The sequence below is a fragment of the Lethenteron reissneri genome, chromosome 21 (assembly GCF_015708825.2).
Source record: "Lethenteron reissneri isolate LAM-NWPU_2019-01 chromosome 21, ASM1570882v1, whole genome shotgun sequence".
Classification (NCBI taxonomy): Eukaryota; Metazoa; Chordata; class Hyperoartia; order Petromyzontiformes; family Petromyzontidae; genus Lethenteron; species Lethenteron reissneri.
In genome coordinates, this window is record NC_083799.1 from 21,059,126 (window position 1) to 21,079,535 (window position 20,410).

Sequence of the window (20,410 nt, forward strand, 5' to 3'; positions counted from 1 at the left end):
GAGAGAGTTCAACTCTCCCATAGCCCCCACAGGCTGCCTTCGACGCTCGCCCCATGCGCACGCTGCATCTCATACACTGCACTACAGAGGCAAAACAATAACATCAATAATTGCATCCAAGAGGATGCAGAACAGCTGTTTTCAGTGAGCCCTCTACACGGGGGATAAAGGGGGGCTGTCCTTGCGGTTGCTGGGAAACTACAGTAATCTCAAACAAGGTGACACGAAGCCATGTGTTACACATTTAAGAAACAAGGACAGATATGGCCGACACTGTGGTTTTCTTTCCTTTTCATTTGTGGTCGTAAAATGTGTCTTGTACATATATTTCTGTAGCCATTTTATGAGCACATACATATATACACAACAAAGAATCATTTAGTTTCGTATTCTTGGTTCTTTCGGTAACTTAACGAAAGAACCAAGAATATGAATCCCTGCAGTCACGAAAGCTTTAAATCGAAATTTAGTTTCATATAAAATATTATCTAAAAAACACATTCTGATGATCATATCTTTTAGATAACCAGAAAATCATCTGGGGCTATGAAGAAAAAAATACTGCATTGGGATGTTTGCCAAATTTTGATAATTTTTGCATGTATGGGGAAACAGTTGTGCCTGTAGAATGCCTCTGTGTATAAGGAAATAGCACTCAAAAATGTATTCACCAAAAAGCTATCAGCTTATTTTACGTTCTTTTGTCTACAAGCCACTTTTGTAGCCCTGGCGTTTGTAAATTGTTTAACACGTGATTAAATATTTCTAATCTACCAACCCCACATGCAAATGACTAGATTACACGACGAATTGTAGTTGGGATTGAACAACGAAATTATACAATAGGTCGGTGACTTATCTCCCTTGAGTTGGTTCATTCTTTCTTTACAAGTGTGTGTACTCTGGGTTACTTCCTGATACAAAGATACTTTAAAGCAACAGTTTGCCTAACATTCCAAACATAAATATTGTGCTAACCTTTATAGAATCCATAAGACTTTCCTGGGTGAACAAAACATTCGACTTCATTTGTTGCTTACCGTGCATTTGTGTGCGCGCATTGCGTGCGTGTGTGTGAGCGGTAGTGCAACGGTTAGCGTGCTGCGCTCCGAACCCGGCAACCCGAGTTCGATTCCCGCTCACAGCTAACACCAGTGACGATTATCTGAACCATCTCATGGGCCTCCCCTCTAAGGTTGTCTCAGCCTCAAATGAGTAGCTGGTGTGGTGTGTAAGCATCACTACTGGGGAGACAAAGGCAGTCTGGCGTGGTGCTGGCTTCCCACCCCCTCGTGTGCTGTTCCAGCCTTCATAGGTGCACGCTAACAGCACTTTCTCCTACAGTCTTTAAAAAATTATACAAGGGATCTTTATCTTTGTTCTTTTTTGCAGGTGAGGTGTCACTCCCAGAGGCGGAAGAACCATGCTTCGATCGCAGCTATGTGCAAAAAAAGCTGGAGCACGGCCTGACTCGTATCTGGCAGGTGTGGCATCTATCAAACAAGTCCCCAAACCTCTGTAGAACAACGACCCAGGCTGACCTCGGGCATTTACTTGGCTTTGGTTAGGAGATGTCATGAGTGCTGTTTCTCTTATTTGTAACAATAGAATATCTTGTTCATGTGAACAAAACCAACATTAATGTCTAAAACAGCAGCTGCTAAAGTCCCTAATTCAGATCTCTTCTTTCACTGGTCTCCTTCAATCACTGACATGTAAATGAGGTGGTCTGCTCTTCTTGCAAATTACTTTTAATGTGAAAATAAAGGCTGGAGATGGTGGATGATTTCAGGATCGGTGTTGCGGGTAATGTTTTGTTTTGGTAGTAAAGCATCCGGTTACGTTGTTTTTCCTTTATGTGAATTGGGTCCTCATGTGCTGGTTGTTCTGTGATGAGTGTAGGATGTTCAGCAGAAGGTCAAAACCTATATCCTGGGAACCGACCTGGCGCACTTTAAATACGACGACTTCATATTTGTGCTGGACATCATTAACCGGTGAGACTTCTAGCGCCCAACAGATTCAGGACTCATGTCGGTTAAAGTAAAAATATATCTTCCTGTTCAAACGAGTGATGGGGTGTCGGTAGCTCTTAGCCATTGGCATGAATTGTATATTCTCATGGTGGGGGAAATTATCTTCTTAAGGCAATTACCATTGTGAATTTGTTCTGAAGGAGTGGCTATACATTCAGTAACAATCATTACATTTTTAGCTTGCCTTTACTCAATTTTCTAACCTATCTAGTGAACTGTTAGGAGCACAATGCATTCCTATCTCAGGTCTTGCAGCCACGTAGATATAAATGCAGATTTAGTTTTTACCTATATGTTTCAGGTTGATGGATATTGGCGATGAGTTTTGCAGCAGCAAGTCAGAGGGTCTGCAGGAGTCCATCCGGAAGCAGAGCCTCAACTATTTCAAGAACTACCACAGGCATGGCCCACTGCACCCAGCAAACCACTGAAATTAGATATTCTAACAGTCTCTTGTGCTACCAGGCTAACACTTAATACTGGTAGGAACCCACTGGTTCCACCAGCCCACAGGGGATTATTGTGTCCGTCCGTCGTGCAGGGAGGGGCTGGGTGGGCAGGATGGCATGGGGCTGGGTGGGGAGGGTGGGGCTGGGTGGGGGGTGGGAGAGGTGGGGCTGGGTGGGGAGGGGAGGGGCTGGTCACCCCGTGGTGCCCTTATAAAACTCAACGTTTAACATACGCCGGCTTGTGCCCGCCCTCACAGTCGGGCATATTTGCGGAATACACCACGCCGCCGTTGACCCTGGCCATTGACCGAGCAACCCAACGTTCCTACCAGCTCCCTCCGCAGGAATGTGTTTGTGTGCCTATGCATATTGTGTGTGTAATCGTGATTGTGTTTGGAGTGGTCGTGAAGTGGTTAGCTTATGATACTTTAATCCCAGTGACCTGGTTTTGGTTCTCGGCTCTATACAACAATGTTATCTGAACCCATACTATGTCATGCTTAAGTAATCTTCAATGAGCACTGGGGATACAAGAAAATGTTGAGTATGGTATCAGCCACATCCCCGCCTTGTGTACCATACCAGCCAAGGTAACGGCTTGCCAACATTAATTATTCTTAACGTCCATCAGGCTACACTGGGAATTGTTTTGTGTTTCTGGCACTCGGGTTGCGTGTATATATATTGAACTTCTTTCGCACGTACATAGCCAACCGTGCTAATCGGAGGTTGCGTGATTAAATGTGGTCTCGTGTCTGCTCATAGGACTCGTATGGAGGAGCTGCGAATGTTTTTGGAGAATGAGGCATGGGAACTGTGTCCTGTGCGCTCCAACTTCAGCATTTTCCAACTGCACGTGAGTACATCGTGCCCTCCACAGCCTCATTGCCAAGCACCCTATCCCAACCTGCCACCATCCCAAAAGCGAAGATGACCGTAGTTTGCGTGATGGTTTATGTTCCTTGATGAGATCAGCAAGGTATTGTGGTTGATTTGTGGCAAGCACTTTGCATGTAATGAGTGCGACCTTATAATATATGGAAAGTGCCCTTAGAAGGCTTATGACCAAATCTCAGAATTGGTCAATATCAGATTTCAAAGCTAAGCAGAGTTCGAGCCTGGATAATTGGCCACTAGCATGTACATTATTTCGCTATTGGATGTTGCCAGGCTGCGTGGTGGGAAGCAGGGACCAGTGCAGCAAAATCCTTTGTTATGCTATAATTTCTATGCTACCACATCTATGTTTCCCTGCTTTCACCAACTTATGATGAAATAACCTCCAACAAACTGCATGGCATTGGGGGCCCTGTCAAATGGAGCTGACTTGTAGTCTTGAGAATAAAATATGAAAGCCATGCTACCGTTCATCTCATATATGTTATTTATCATATTATTGAAAAATGTATTTTTGTATAAATACGACTAGTGAGATAATGTATACGTGCAAGTACACTATAATGTATTGTCTGTATTTATTTGTAACCTTAAACTGTTTTACTTGCCATATATGTGTATTGTCTTCAGTTAATTTTCAGAAACAGTGTATATTTTTTTAGCAGTCAAGTAAGCAGGATTTTTTTTATTTTAGTTTGAATATGATATTGGCTTTTCGGCCTCATATACAAACCGGACACTATATGAAATGGCCCTTGACTCAATCTGCGTAAAAAAATACATTGTTCAAAGCTTAATGTCAACTGAAGTTGTTTGATGAATATATATATTTTTAAATAACTAAGCAGCTGCCGCTGTTGGTCGCGGCTGTGCATGTGCGCGTGCAGGAGTTTAAGTTCCTAGCACAGGGCCGAGGAGGCGGTGTCGGACTGGTACCCACGTCCTCACCAAGCAAGATGGCAGCCACTCCTGGTGCCACCCCTACGACCCCCGTGATCGGAAGCTTCCCCTCCCACTGCAACCCCTTTGAGAGTCTCCGGCAAGACCAGGACGACGACTCGGATGACGTACTCGCAGCCAACGGGGTGAGTCCGAGGCCCACTGCAGGCTGCCCAGGCTATGAGTCTCCTACAGTGACTTAGCTTCACCTAAACGAAGACCCTTGGTGAACTGGGGGGTCTCAATGTAGAAGCGGCTGCAGGGATTTGTGTTTGCCTCTTCTCATGCAGTGCTCAGAACCGACTTATATGTATAACCCTGCACATTGTGCAAATATGCCTCCAGTACATAGCTCTCCTTGGGTGTGGGCCTATGTATGTCATTATGTCACTATCATTAGCTTTTGTCATATACGCTGATTAATTCAAATAAATGTTTTCATGATGATAGGCCGTTGTTTACTGTCACCAAGTTAGACAAGTCTGACTTCACAAAGTTCAACTTTTTGCATGTCGATGGAAATCTGGAAGGAACCCATTCATACGAGGGCATAACAATCAGATGTCTTGATTTATCCTTTCAGCAATCAAATCAAAATATTCCAATATTTTAATTTGAACACCTTGAAGCTTAAAGAGCCAGTTTAGAATCCTGCATGTGGCATCATGTTCTGCAGTTTGGTCCATAACGCTGATGGCTGGCCCGTGCCTACATGTGCGCGTGCGTATTTGTGCTGATGTGTGCACTTGCAGTACGACTCGGAAGAAGGAGAGAAGAGTCCGTACCAGGATGAGGACAGCGACAGCGACGTTGCTGACGAGCTCAAGAGGGACTTTGTGGACGAGCAGACTGGAGAGACGCCTGTCAGGAGGTGACCAATATGGGCGGCTTAGTGATGGAAATGTGGGCCGTAGAGAGTGGGCGGGCCAAACAGGGTCTTGTTATACCAGGCCGAATGGTAGTTGTTTTGTAGCCTTTCGGTACGTGCAGATTAAGGTCAATGTCACTTTTGACTATGCGGCTGTATAAAAATCGTTGGGCAACGAAGCGAAAGTGATGTTGAGATCGGTCTTCATAGGGTGCTTCAGAAATTATTTTTTTAACACTTATATGAAACTATCGTTTTCAATGCAAAAAGAACGAATAGCTTTTACCCTTTCTGGCAATAAAACAGGTGTTAAGATGTTAAAACACTGAACTGAAACCTTTTTCAAGGATTCACGTTCAAAGACAATGCATATACTATCAGAGCATGTTGTTTTGTTTGCGTGTTCACCACAAGTATATGTGGTTATTGCAGACGTGATTCCTTGCAAAAGGTTTCAGTTTGGTGTTTTAACATCTTAACACAACTGTTTTATTGCCAGAAAGGGTAAAACCTATTCTTATATTTTGATACTGGCAAGGGGGAGGTCCCATGATGGAAAGAGAACACTGTAACATGATAACAAATGTATGTTAATAGCTTTAAAAAGTCAAAGAGTCTCCATTTGTTCGCCATCATTGTCAATACATGTGTAGTGTCGTGCGTCTCTTCATCGTTCTCGCCTGAGGCTTGTGCGTGCGGGTGACGTGCGTTGCACACGCACTCAGTCGGAGACGAAGTAGTCACAGGAGGTACCGTCCTCCCCTTTTATTGTTGTTGAGTTCACGCCACTACTCGGGCTCCCTCTTTCTCATGACCACGCTGCCGCACGACCCGTCCCAGACACTACCCTGTCCACGTTGCACCGACGGCATCGACCTGGACAGCCAACTACTGTCCGGCCGTGCAATGATTGGGTGAAGGTGGCAGTGACGAAGGCGGCAGCGACGAGACGAGTCCAATCCCAGAACCGCCAGCACGGAGTTCTCGCTCTCCGCTGCTTATATTCCCCTCGGCGCGGCCAGGGCGGAGCCAAGAGGTCTACCGTGACTCTTGCCCCAGTTCCTCCGCCCTGCCGGCACACCCACCGTGTTTCTGCTCAACGGCGTGTGAGCTCAGTGCTCACCTGCAGTTGCAGCTGCTGTACAACAGGTTGTCTGAAGAGCCCGGAGGCACATTTATTGTGGTATTGTTGCAATTTATCAGAAGTGTTAACATTTTTTTTAGCCACCCCTGTACTTAACATCAGGTGAGAGTACATTGAGACTGAAGGAAATTTGTAATTTTGTGTGTGCTATATTTCAAATGCGACTTCATAATGCATTACAAAAACAATGTGTAATGTAAATCAGATCATAAATTGAGGACTGGATACAATTTAAAATGAGGGATGACTCAACTTTTCAGTTCATATTGTCCGAGCAGTGAATCAGTAGCCCACTGAAAACTAACAAGCGATGGTTTTTAGATATAAAGCCGATGCGTTATTGCTCCATGGGTCGGGATCATTGCGGTTGAAATAAGGGATGTTGAGGCACATGTTATGTTTCTGGGGTTTGACTCAAGGGCTATTAAATGAAATGGGATCGTTGGTAGTTTACTTGTAAAAACCTCAAAGACTCACTTGGGCTCACGCTTCGTTTCCCATTTTAACAGGAGGAAGTGACGAGTCTTCCTACCGTGATCACAGTGGTAAAGAGAGTTGTTTTCGTGAAAGTAAAGGCTATAGCTCAAATGGCAAATTAATCTGAAACTGTTGAGGGCTGTAATTTATCTTGAATTGTCTATATTACCCAAATCAATGATTAGTATTAAAGTATCAGCAACTGGTTGGTAGCAAGTATAGAATGTAATCCTTTTAAATTATTTGGTACTTGAATTTATAACTTTCAAATAACTAGGGCTTAACCGCAAAAAAAACCTATCTGCACAGATGCATACGGACGAGAGAAGTATTATCAAACAGGAGGAATTAACGGTGCAACGCATCTCGTCTGTTAAATATCTGCAGGTAATAGGATTGTCATCGATTGATCCTGGCTGCATACATTGGTAGGTCACAAATAATAATGAAGATAAGAGAGCAGTTTCACTGTATTATGCATCCCGTTTTGACAAAGAAAGTACTTAGTCGTGTAGGCAGTTTGAGCAGCTTTGGATATTACTTATTATGATCCTGCCCATACCCGAGCATGGAGTGCATTCGCTTGTTCAGCTCTTCTGCACATTCATCCTTGCTGCTGCGCATGGACATGACAACAGAATGATTCGTGCCAGGTGGATCGCTGCGTTCATGTGCGCAGTGGGACGGAGTCGCCAAAAATAAATGATTTATTTACGATTTTGACTTCCGTTTATTCGGGACCCGGGGTCCTGCCACAAGGTTCATTTGTTGTGATGGTTTATTGTAACTGTTTCTGTTTGCTGATTGGAATGTGCAGCTTGTGAGCAGTGCACTGCTTTGATGTGAGTTGGCTGCTCGTTATTTTAATAGACAAAGCACCAAAGGGTAAAAATCTGCTCATGATGTTGAACAAGACCCCAAAAAGTGCTGTATGGCAACCTGGCAATATTTGTTGTTTTATTTGGCCTCCTATCCTACTAACTCGTGTTTGCTGCTAACACAGAATTCATTTTCCTTCTGGTCGGCTTTAAAATTCACTTTTCCATCCCATGTCCTAGCGTTTCGAAGGACTCTGTACGAGTGAAAAGAAAATCGGAGTCACACTACAGCTTAAACAAGATGAACGCTCCCATTCTCGCCAACACCACTCTCAACTTCATCCGCCTCTTCGGTAAGTAGGGGTGCACCCGGCCACCTACACCACACAGCCAGGTCCTGTGTGCAGGCCTTGACCATGCACCGTGTGTCAGACGTGCGTCCTTTAATAATTATTGAACTTGTGTCAACATGTGAACTTGTTTATATGTCTGTTTAGGATTCTCCACGAAACGAATTCACTTTGTCTCATTTGGTCATATCCCAGTGAGCCACACTGTGCGACATCACTGCACTTCAGCTGACTGGCTGCCCGTATTGCATATGTTGGTAGCGTATGCCGGTCTTAGCCAGTCATTGTTGGCTCCACGCACAAATATTATAAGATAATAATAATTGCATTTATATAGCGCTTTTCATTAAGGATCTCAAAGCGCCGTACAGGACACAGCAGCAGCAGACACTCAGCATAAAAATAATATATATAAATTTGTATCATTTACTAAATGAACTAAACGTTTAATAAGCGGAAGCATATAAATAGGTTTTAAGGCGCATTTAAAAAATGTCCACAGATTCGAAGATAGCCGAGTCTTGCCTCGGAGAAGCTTAATCAGCAGAAACATTGTAAAACTCTCGTTTACACAGCTGAGAGGAACACAGTGAATTTTTTTGTGAACAGTGTTCTATTTCAAGTAATTATATGGTTATGATGTGGCTCTGCTATCTTCTGTGCATTCCGATGTAGATAAATATACCTTGACAGATGGTGAAAATTGAATGTATATTTTGAGAAAAAGCAAAACATTTTGATGGTAAATATATAATTATGGTAACAAAAGTCCATGATTTCCATTCGTTATGATGATAATGTATCCGTGTTTGTTTCCGTTTTAGCAATGCGCCTATGACCTAGTCGTCGAGACTTTTTGTTTTTTTTCGGTAAAGTCACGTTGGTAAAAAATAAAATAAATTAAAATGAAAACAACTAAATTAAATCACGACGTTTCGGGCGCAACACAAGCGTCCATCTTCACAACCGCTTAAGTATGCCATCTCTTAGGCATCTCTTAGGCATACTTAAGCGGTTGTTCTCTCGCTGTGTTTGTCCCCACCTGAAGATGGACGCTCGTGTTGCGCCCGAAACGTCGTGATTAGTTTAGTTGTTTTCATTTTAATTTATTTTATTTTATACCTACGTGACTTTACCGAAAAAACCAAAAAGTATGGATCCTTGCAGTCACGAAAACTTCAAATCTAGAATTAGTCGTCGAGAATCGACCAGACCTTGTTAGATCTCAGCAGATGACAAGGTGCTGGGCCTGGATAGCGCTTGGATAGGTGATCACCATTGACAAACATGTTGTTATAGGCTCCGTTGTCAGCAGCAGAGGGCACTGTAGAAATGTCCAGTGTTCTGTACATTTATGCTCCCATATAAATAATGCTGGTCAGTACAGCATGGCGATGCGTGGTTTCAAAATCCCCATGACGCACACAGAATGCATTCAACTGATGTAGTAATAGTGGATCTTTCTCTATTATGACATGTACACTCTCCTGAGAGGTTAGAGTGGAAATATAAAAATGGGGTTACGGTCTGGTTTTTGAATCTCAGTACCAGATTGTGAACACCCCTACCAAGCAGCACTTCACAATTTACACATTTCATTGATTTACTTTTTCCAAAACAATACAGCTTTATGTTTTTAACAATTATAAGTGATATTATTTCAGTGCTTGACCCACAATCGAAAGGTTGTGAGATTAAATCCTATTCAGGGGTTGACAAAACCCATCATTAGTAGTCATCGTGTAGACTGCTCACTGCCATGAGCATGCTGAATATCTATCATTGACTCAGGGCTACCAACAGAGATGTGTGCTGCCCTGTTGCTTACTTGTTTGAGTGAGTAGATACTGTGACTTGACTTGCAACAAAGAGCGGCATAGCCAAAATGTAGGTGTCGACGCAGCTTAATACAAGTGTGTGTGTACATGTGTGCGCGTGTGTGCATGAGGACCAGTAATTTAGCGGTTAGCGCTCTGTGCTACGAAGCCAGCGACCCGAGTTCGATTTCCGCTCACTGCTAACACCAGTGACAATTTGCTAAACCGGTCCTAGGCCTCCCCTATGTCGACTCAGCCTCAAATTATTACCTGGTGCGGTGTGTAAGCATCGCGGCTGGGAAGACAAAGGCAGTCCAGCATGGTGTTGACCACCCACCCTCTCATGTGCTGTGCCGGCCTTCATAGGTGCTTGCCAGCAGAACTTGCCCCAACAGTCTGTTAAGGCTATATGGGGGATCTTTGTCTTTGTATGTGCATGGCAGGGAGGTACCTGCAGATGATGAGCGTGCTGCAGCCAATCGCGTTTGACGTGGTACAGTACATGTCGCAGCTCTTCGACTACTACCTGTACGCCGTGTACACATTCTTCGGACGCGAGCACATGGCATGTACAGCACAGCGCATGTTTACATTGTGCCCCAAATCCCCTGCATATACAGTGCTCTTCACTGGAGTTGTGCTCATTTTGACATTGAAACTAGGGGTGAAACGACGCATGCACTCATCTTGATTACTAGTATCGGCTCTTAAGCTCTCAACTAAACTATAACTACTATTTTTTATTTACCAGGTAATACCGACTTTTGATCTATATGGCTTTGTTTCAGAAGCGACATGGCCAAAAATGATAGCTTGGCGAAGTGGCTAATCACGGGGAAACTTATAGCAGAATCAATGTTACTATTATATTCTTGGTTCTTTCGGTAAAGTCAAATTTTCTTGCTGTGGATTTCACATCTGATGATGATTGCTTGTGTTGCAGTCGAAAACGTCGTGATAAATTTATTATTTGATATTTATATTATTTTATTATTTCCCTTCTACGTGACTTTACCGAAAGAACCAATAATATGAATCCCTGCAGTCACGACAGCTTTAAATAAAAATGTTGCTATTAATATTTATGGAGAAATTATATCGTTAACTGCAAATTATCAGAATTATTTATTTACGATCTCAATCCTAAATTGACAATTTATAAACTCGCTGGGGGTGTTGGGTGGGAGAGAGGGGAGTGATGGCGTGAATTGTTATTGTCTGAAATGTTATGTTATAAATGTAGTAAATAGAAATGTACTGCAGTAATAATAATGATATATCTAATGTGATTTCTTTCATGTCCATTTTTCAGTTCGAGACAACAGGACTGGGGTTGATCAGTAACCGTTTGCGCACAACCCTCAATCGCATCCAGGAGAGCCTCATTGACCAGGTAAGAGAGATTCTGCTCTCATGCCATTCCACATGGTAAAACACCTGACGACACCAAACCATTCAATGCCTTGTCAGCACACCATGCTAGACCACTCGCGCAAGCATATCGCAGGCACCAGTGTCTCAATTCAATAACAAATTCCCACCGAACGGCACTTCTATTATCCACATCCCACTTAATCCACTTCAGGCCACTTAATCCAACATTATTGTACCACATACAGTGAATCTGTTGGATCTCTACAACATAGTGCAGCTGTGCTTTTTTCAAATAAAAAAAAACTCGGAAAATAAAACCGATTGAAAAATGAGAGAGAAGGCCTAAAAAAAAAATGCACAAAAAGCGGACGCACAAGACAGAGGTCCCCCGGGGAGTCGGCGCGCGAGACAGTGGCAGTCATCCTGCGGGAGAGGCGCTCCACCGTACACCCCTCACCCACGGCTTCCCCAGGAAGCGAGGAAGTGGGATGGGACGAGGCGTCCGCTGGGAGCCGGGGGTGCCGGGCATGTCTCCCTTTAACCCCTTCCTGCCCGCACGCAGCAGGAAAGGCACAGCCCTGGAGGTGCCTCTGGTGGCTCAAAATAGGTGTTGCCGATTTTTGATTAAACCTGCCGGGTCATTGCGATTACGTGCTATGCGTTCGCCAACCAATACAGTAGGTGTTGGCAGGTGAAGTGATCCGCCGTTGCGAGACAGTTTCTGTTGGTGGGAGCTCGCTCTGCTACAACGACAACCGTCTTGGTTTCAGAGACATGTTGATGTCTGTTAGAGAAAGTCAGGTGATCCAGAAATGTGCGATATTCAGCAATTTAGAGATGAAAGTGGTGGATCATCTGGAGATGCGGTGCATGAGATGTGCACCTATAGGGCAGAGAGGTGCCTGTATGAGATTAATTTATAGCAGATATCTTTCCCTATCTGCCTATGGGATATTGAGTGTACCTCCGATATAGGGTTTTCTCTTCATATTTTGTTTTTATCATACACATAAAAATACTTTGTAAGGAATTAGCCAAAGATTTCCCAAAAACTTTACTGAAAAATATTGATTCACAACGAGACTTTATTATATTAGGGCCTGCATGATCACCACGCATTGTGTGTACATGTACAGCCATTTGTACAATCCACTGCTGGATTAAGCCCTAACTGTGCCATGCTGGTCTTGGGGTTGTTTAAGACTGCACCATGCTGGTCAGGATCGGTTCAGATACCGCTTTCCACTGATGTAAGCTATGGCCGAGTTTCAAACTCGCATCAGTGATTTTGTAGCGCAGAGTGCTAATGATTGCGCCACCACTCTCCACATACTTATATGTACACACAATAACAACAACCGCCATTTTCTGATAAGTGGCAGTGATGTCAGACTAGGTGCATATTGAGACCACATGAAGTGTTGAAGGCTCATTGGCAGAAGGCTACAGGACACGTGCTGGTGATATTTGTTGTTTTATTATTTTATTATTTCCCTTCTATGTGACTTTACCGAAAGAACAAAGAATATGCCTGGACCTTGTTTTCATTATTTAAACTAGTCCCAAACCTCAACTTCAAAAATTAGAGGAATTGGGTTAAGAAACTTTGAAAATCCAAAAAGATTAGTATAACACGTAGGCTTTCGCGACCAGCATTATTCATAATAGTGCTAAAATTCTAAATGTTGTGGATTCACTCTTCAAACACACCGGTGGGTTGAGGAAGTAACTAATTGGAGTTTTGTTAACGTGACACATTTTTTACTGATTGACCGTGTCAGGTGGTGAAGGGTTGTGACACATTTATAATAACGCGATCTAACCCAAAAACGTTTATTATCAAGATTAGTATGGTGAACGTTTTCAGCACTTTTATCTTGGTCAAAGTCATCAGTTATAAATATCTTATCATCAATACCATTGGTGTCTGGTTGCATTCCAGACAGAATGAGCCCTTATTCAACTCTATTTAATGACAATTCCTAAAGAAAGTGATTCGACCGATAGACTTGCAGACACATACAATTTCTCCCATAGCATGTGTTTTTTTTGCCCTAACACATGGACACATTATGAAAAATGTGGCCTTGTTTGGCTTAAAAAATCATATAACTCTGCACCACTGTGAATCTGTGTTTTTCGATAGCTCCAATCATGAGCACCATATCAGGTTGGGACAAACTGCTTAATTTAATGTCGTTTTAGCAATGCACAATATTAAGCAATATATTTTTTATGAGTCTTAACAGGATAATATATTGCCTTGCACACTATGAACATTTACTTATCCAATTTGTCAGGCTTTGACTTCTCGTTTATTTTTTGTATAACACTCTAAAAAAGTGGGTATTCAGGGGGTTAAACCGAACTGTGAGCAATGCGAGGAACTACGTCGCTGATTGGAGAACAATGGCTGTCATTAAACAGCCCACCCAGAAAATAACTATTACGGTAATTTGTGGTGTTTTTTTATCGAGGGCACATTTACAGTAGGCTACTTAGAGCTCAATCATAATAATGTATTGTTGACGTTGATGGCTCTGGTGATTTGTCTTTTGTTTGCGAATATTGTAAATAAATCCAGGTCGATGACGACACCAGTTGAGATGGCTGTGCTGTCGGTGGTGTGCCCGTCACAAGTTGTGAGTGAAACTTAAGCTTTGGAGGAGAGTGAGGGTTGGGAATTGTTTTCGCAAGAAGACAGGGGTGCAGAAAATGTTTAATTTTAGCCAATTGATAATTATCATGGTCAAGTCATGTGGCAACCACGATCCTGTCATATAAATTGTATGTTAAAAATGCCATTCCCCTGTAGAGCATTGGTCACCCTATTATATTTTCATGACCACGAGGTAGGCTTAATGTGCCAAAAGACACACAGGTTAAAGAATTATCGTGGCCAGTGCGCTCAATACTACCACACCTCACCATCACTTTCGAATGGCATATCCTGAAAATGTTGTATGATTAAAACCCAACCTCCATGGTGCATTCTTACAGCCTCACCCCACTGTCTGGATTTAGGTCTTCCCTTTGACCTCTGACTGGCTGCTCCAATGCCTGTTTATGTAATATGGCATCTAGCACGTATCTCAGCCACCAAAACCTCCTCTTCCTAAAAAACTTCAGATATTGGGTAATTGTCATCACCCCACAACTGTAACATGTTCCACAGGTTACCTTGTTGTAGAATGAGAGGGTTAGATCTGACAGTTTGGAAGAAATGGTAATTATAATAAGACTTGTTCTTGCAGAGTTAACGCTGGTGTATGCCTCGGTCTCATCATCATCTCCATATGTATATAAGGCTAAGCTGTGATTATGTGTCTGTTCAACATGTTTAGCGTACTTCCCGACATGCAACAAACTGGAAATTTGCCATGTGGGTTCTTTCCAGACTGTACACCATGCAAAAATTATAAAAATACACTTTGGGGGGGGGGGGGGGGCTCAATAATACATATAGTTTTTTGCACGGCAAGTGAGCTGTGACGTCAAATCTGTCACGTGACCCGCGCATGTGGAAGCGTAACGCATTGTAGTGTAGTGGTTAGCGCGCCGCTGCGCTACGAACCGGGCGACCCGAGTTCGATTCCTGCTCACGGCCACCACCGGTGACGATTATTTTAACCGGTCCTGGGCTTCCCCTAGGTCGACTCAGCCTCAAACAATTAAGTGGTGTGGTGGAGTGAACATCGCCACTGGGGAGACAAAGGCGGCCGGGCGTGGTGCTAGCCACCCCACTCCCTCGTATTGTATAATCACTACAATCACTACAACAAAAATACAGAGTTTGCACTCTTAAATGTATTTCAAGGGATGCTACATTATTTGAAAACTAAATGTTATTTCACATTTACTTGACAGATAGTGATGATGTATTATCATCATTGTGGATTGTTTCCATTTTCTAGCTCTTACTGTGTGGATTTCTGTGTATGGGTATTTTTAACCTTTGTTTTGGGCAGACAGCCCTTGGCTTAACATAAAAATGTATAAGCAAAGGAAATAATAAATATCTTCCAGGACTACACATCTCGATGTGCCTTCAGTGTTTCTACATTCATCTCTATGCATCTCTGAGAGGAGTTTTCGCTGTGGTTGTCCCCGCCTGATGACGGACGCTTGTGTTGCGCCCGAAACGTCGTGATTTAATATATTTTTTACTTTTTCAACTACGTGACTTTACCGAAAGAACCAAAGAGTATGCTTTAAAATACAGCAGGAAAAAAAAGTTAAAATATAAAGCAGAACTATCTTTATTTCTTAATTGACTCTAAACGGGAACATGGCCATCATAACGTACATTTCTATTTGAAGCTCTTCAAGTAATTATTTTCATACCAGTTAACAAACATTTCTGAGAAATGCATTGCACTTCAAAAACACATTGTACTGTAGATTTGGGCTTGAAAATATTCCTTCCTGCCGAAAAAAAAGCAGCGGCACCACAAATTTGCGATCACTTATATCGGCACGGTGATGTGTGTTTAGATAGTACATTGGGGTTCAGAGGGGAACTGTTGCTGTTGTGGTTCAGCTTAGGACAGCGTCTTCCCGCATTAATTTTTTTCCATCATTCATATTGATCTTTTCGGCCCAAAGCTGCTATTGCCCAGAGCTTGTCTTGGCACTGTAAATAAACACGCCGCTGAAGCGCACCAGCACGTGCGCACGCTCACGTACGCACGCGACATCGCCCTGCCGATTCCTCTGGGAGCACGGCTGTAGCTTGTCTCAGCCCTTTATGGCTCAGGTGGTGATTTTGACTTGGAATGGCACTGTCTTTTCAGGGCGTGTTAAAGGTGGGGTGAGGATGCGGCGCCGTACCTCAGGGACCAGATTCAATGATTCAGAGGGATTGGCTCCCACATGGGGGCCAACAGGACGCCCATCTTTAGTTGATTTTCCATTTACAAATCATTCCGAAATGTTGGCTCTTAACGCATACAAGACTAACGTCATTTTGGAGCTTCTCACGTAGAATAAAAAAAACCATGAATGAATACAATACATTAAGCCAGATTCAGAATTATTTGTTACTTATATGGGGGATGTTTGTGTCTGTTGGCAGGCCTGAACCAGTGCTGGAATTTCCACATTCCCAAGTTAGGGGCCATGATAATGATGATCATAATACCAGAGGTTTTTTTTGTCATTTAGCCCTCATAATAATGATTAACATTTAGTGCCCTTCTGTCTATCTACTGCTAGATGAAGGCCACGTTGGTCATGACGTCTGTAGTGACATCTGTTTAATAATATCCCAGCATGCCGGTCAGCGAAGGAGGACACTCAGGACTGGTTCACATATTGTTCAACACCGATGCCTGGGAGTCAAACTTGGTTGTCATATTGTTGTGTCCTAACCACTGCACCACCCTATACATAGCCTTAATGAACATGAACATTGTTTTAAGGAGGGTCCTGCTTAGGATGTTTGGACAATTCTATCTGGAGTTTTTGTGTATGTGTAGTGGGAAACCGTAATGGGGAAAGAAAATTAAGAAAATCTACACAGATTAGCTTTGCTTCCATCTATTTCCAACCACACAGCCCTCAAGGTGGGTGTCTCATGAACAGTTACAGCCAGGTTTGTGAACAGTTGAGATCTAGTGTTGCATTATTTTCACCAAGGGTTCCTATCGAATGACGGTGCTGTTTTTACTGGTTAACAGTGTGCGATTTGTCAAACTCCTCTTAGGTGAATTCATAGTTTATCTCAAACGCAGCCCTGATCAACGTAGTGATGTATGGCCAAACAAATAAATCCCACCACACAGGAAGGGTTAGATAGTTGTTATTAGGTCTGGTTAATTAATTAACTATTCCTGTTTTCACGGGATTTATCGAAGACCTCGTTTCGAAATCATCGGTTGTTTTACCAGCAAGAAACAGACTCGGAATTAATCAAACTAATACATGGACAACAAAAACCACAATGCCAAGCATTACTGCAGATCGATAAACGGAATCACATTTATTGCTACACAAGAGTTGAGTAAAAGCCGACTGATGCAGAACAAAGAATTCAATGCACACACAGAGGAGGTGAAGGTTCCATGCGCATTCACTTAAGTGTGGCTCTACCATGCATGGTACTATTAAAAAGACGAATTGACACACTTTTCCTGAGATGGTTTCTTTATTGAAGACACGTTCACTTGAACAGGTGGAGACCTCACTGCAACAGCCCCGAGTCTCCCACGCATCTCCCTTATACAGTGATACCGTGACTTTCGTCCACTTGACTTTCGTCGCTTCGCTCTTACAGCCGTTTTCAATTATAACCACATTTCAGATTTCGTCTACGCGCTTTCCTCTTTCTTCCGATATCATCCCAAACCTTCCACGACGTTCCCGCCACGCGCCATCTTTTTCGTTCAGTCTTTGAATAGAAGTCGTTGAGTGAGCATCTCTTATATTTGTGTTTATTCATATATTATGAATGCTGTACTTATGTGATTATACTGCAAACAATTCATAGTTATTTTTGTGATACCAGTATAATACTACAGTGTTTACTTACACAAGAATAAAACATATTTCAAGGTATTATTTTGATTATTTATTTAGTTTTGTTTCTTTATTTAGTTTAGTTTATTTATTCTTACGTTTATTTTTATTTTATTTCAGTTTATTTACGTTTCGCACACATGTGTTATATAGTCACTAATTATTTGCATATACGTTTTTATATTGACTGTAGTTATTTTCACGTACGTTTTCGCCAGCCAAAATAAATTTGCAAGCTAAATAAAGGTCCTGCTTTGACATTCGTCCATTATTGACATCGGTCCATGCTCTGGTCCCTAACCAGAAGAAAGTGCAAGGTATTCCTGTATACGGACCGAGGCCATGCCCCCCCTTCCCGAACCTTCTCGCTGACCGGACGCTCGCTCCACGAGCAGACTACCGTCCTCTTCCGTCACCTGACCACGCTCTCCTTCTCAATCATTCCCGTAGCCACAAGTCCCTTCGTACTCACAGCTGACACCCCTGTCATTACCTCCCGTGGCCACTAATCCATTCACACTGCAGGCTGACGCCCCTGTCATTACCTCCCGTGGCCACTAGTCCACCACACATTGCAGGCTGACTCGCCAGTTATTACCTCCCGTGGCCACTAGTTCATTCGCACTGCAGGCTGACGCCCCTGTCATTACCTCCCGTGGCCACTAGTCCACTCAAATTGCAGGCTGACTCCCCTGTCATTACCTCCCGTGGCCACTAGTCCATTCGCACTGCAGGCTGACTCCCCTGTCATTGTATTCCGTGGCCCCCAGTCCATTCACACTGCAGGCTGACTCCCCTGTCACTACCTCCCGTGGCCACTAGCCCATTCACACTGCAAATTGACTCCCCTGTCATTACCTCCCGTGGCCACTAGTCCATTCGCACTGCAGGCTGACTCCCCTGTCATTGTATTCCGTGGCCACCAGTCCATTCACACTGCAGACTGACTCCCCTGTCATTACCTCCCGTGGCCACTAGTCCACTCACACTGTAGGCTGACTCCCCTGTCATTACCTCCCGTGGCCACTAGTCCACTCACACTGTAGGCTGACTCCCCTGTCATTACCTCCCGTGGCCACTAGTCCACTCACACTGTAGGCTGACTCCCCTGTCATTACCTCCCGTGGCCACTAGTCCACTCACACTGCAGGCTGACTCCCCTGTCATTACCTCCCGTGGCCACTAGTCCATTCGCACTGTCAGCTGACTTCCCTGTCATTACCTCCCGTGGCCACCAGTCCACTCACACTGCAGGCTGACTCCCCTGTCATTACCTCCCGTGGCCACTAGTCCATTCGCACTGTCAGCTGACTTCCCTGTCATTACCTCCCGTGGCCACCAGTCCATTCACACTGCAGGCTGACTCCCCTGTCATTACCTCCCGTGGCCACTAGTCCACTCACACTGCAGGCTGACTCCCCTGTCATTACCTCCCGTGGCCACTAGTCCACTCACACTGCAGGCTGACTCCCCTGTCATTACCTCCCGTGGCCACTAGTCCACTCACACCGCAGGTAGACTCTATTGTCATTACATGATCATTAAATATGTTTTTGTTATTAAACTTTTTTATCATCCTTAGCATCATGCCTTTCATAGAAAGCGAGCAAATTAAACAATATTTCCAGATAAATTTGCTCACTGCTTCTTTGTCAGAGACGTTGACGACACAGATTATGCATCAAAACCAGCACGTGTATCTTTTTCTCCCTATTTCAACATGAGAATACCTTCGTTGCCGTGGCAAGGAGGATCAACATATTTTCTACTAAACTATTTTTATTTTCACCATATAAGGTCCACTATATATCTCTTTTACGGAAGGGACCTCGTCTCAATTGATAGCTCAATGAAGTGGTTTATCACATGGAAATTCATCGCAGCTAAATCATCTAAACGCGTGTTTCTAAATGTGTTAGGAAAAACCGCAGGACCAAGAGAAGAAATTACCACAAGGAAAACATGCAAACTAAAAATTTACAGGCTTTAGGGTCGGGATCGAACCCCAAGACCTGCATACCAGGCGAGGGAGTTAACATCCCGCCACCGTAGGACCCCACCTCACAGCAACTAACAATGCCTCATTTCCACTGTCCAATCTGGCCTTGCGCTCAAGTTCTGTCTTTCCCACAAAGCTATAAACTTGGAAATTGAGTCCAAAGCGATCAGGGGCCACAGCCCTCAGAACACACGTAGAGAGAAGAGTAAGTTCTGAAGATCGGGTCGGTGGGCCAACTGTGATGTGATCGTGTGACACCTTGCCATCACTCGCCTTGCTCAAACACGAGACAACTCTTGCATTGAACTTCACCGTAACAAAGCGTCTAAACATTCAATCCCAACTACTGATACATACCTTGGTTTGTTTACATATTAGTTAATACGATAGTCATCCCGCACCTCCGATTAGCAATGTTGGCTACGTACAGTGCGAAAAGAAGTTCAATATACATACATATCTGTTTACAATTGCTGTAGCTTAGTTTTGCAATTTGTAATGTGATCACTCAAGAGGTAATCTGCCCTGAGCCGATGTTGCGCTGTAGGTAATTTAATATTTACCTTTCATATTGCATTGATTGGTGTTTGCAATATTTTTTTCTATCCCTCCGATAATAGCGTTTTGGTTTTTGTTCTGATTTCTATTCCCGTCGTTGCTGTACTTTGAGGCCACGCAGTTTGTGGCCTCGTTTCTGGCATAGGTTGCGCACAGGCATGGCCTTGG

General features: G+C 43.5%; 1 protein-coding gene across 2 annotated transcripts in view; it reads left to right on the forward strand.

Annotated features, from left to right (window-relative positions):
* Positions 1 to 20,410, forward strand: part of VPS50 (VPS50 subunit of EARP/GARPII complex) — a 106,233-nt gene that overhangs the window by 67,773 nt on the left and 18,050 nt on the right. The window contains exons 14-23 of one of the 2 annotated variants that reach the window (XM_061556086.1): positions 1,393 to 1,484; positions 1,903 to 1,997; positions 2,338 to 2,436; positions 3,251 to 3,341; positions 4,270 to 4,467; positions 5,074 to 5,192; positions 7,869 to 7,981; positions 10,239 to 10,360; positions 11,108 to 11,188; positions 15,963 to 17,153. In XM_061556086.1, coding sequence (XP_061412070.1) covers positions 1,393 to 1,484; positions 1,903 to 1,997; positions 2,338 to 2,436; positions 3,251 to 3,341; positions 4,270 to 4,467; positions 5,074 to 5,192; positions 7,869 to 7,981; positions 10,239 to 10,360; positions 11,108 to 11,188; positions 15,963 to 15,983 — 1,031 coding nt within the window. In that variant the 3' untranslated portion in view covers positions 15,984 to 17,153. Of the gene's footprint in view, positions 1 to 1,392; positions 1,485 to 1,902; positions 1,998 to 2,337; positions 2,437 to 3,250; positions 3,342 to 4,269; positions 4,468 to 5,073; positions 5,193 to 7,868; positions 7,982 to 10,238; positions 10,361 to 11,107; positions 11,189 to 15,962; positions 17,154 to 20,410 lie in introns of those variants that run through there. The other variant, XM_061556085.1, reaches the window with a different exon arrangement.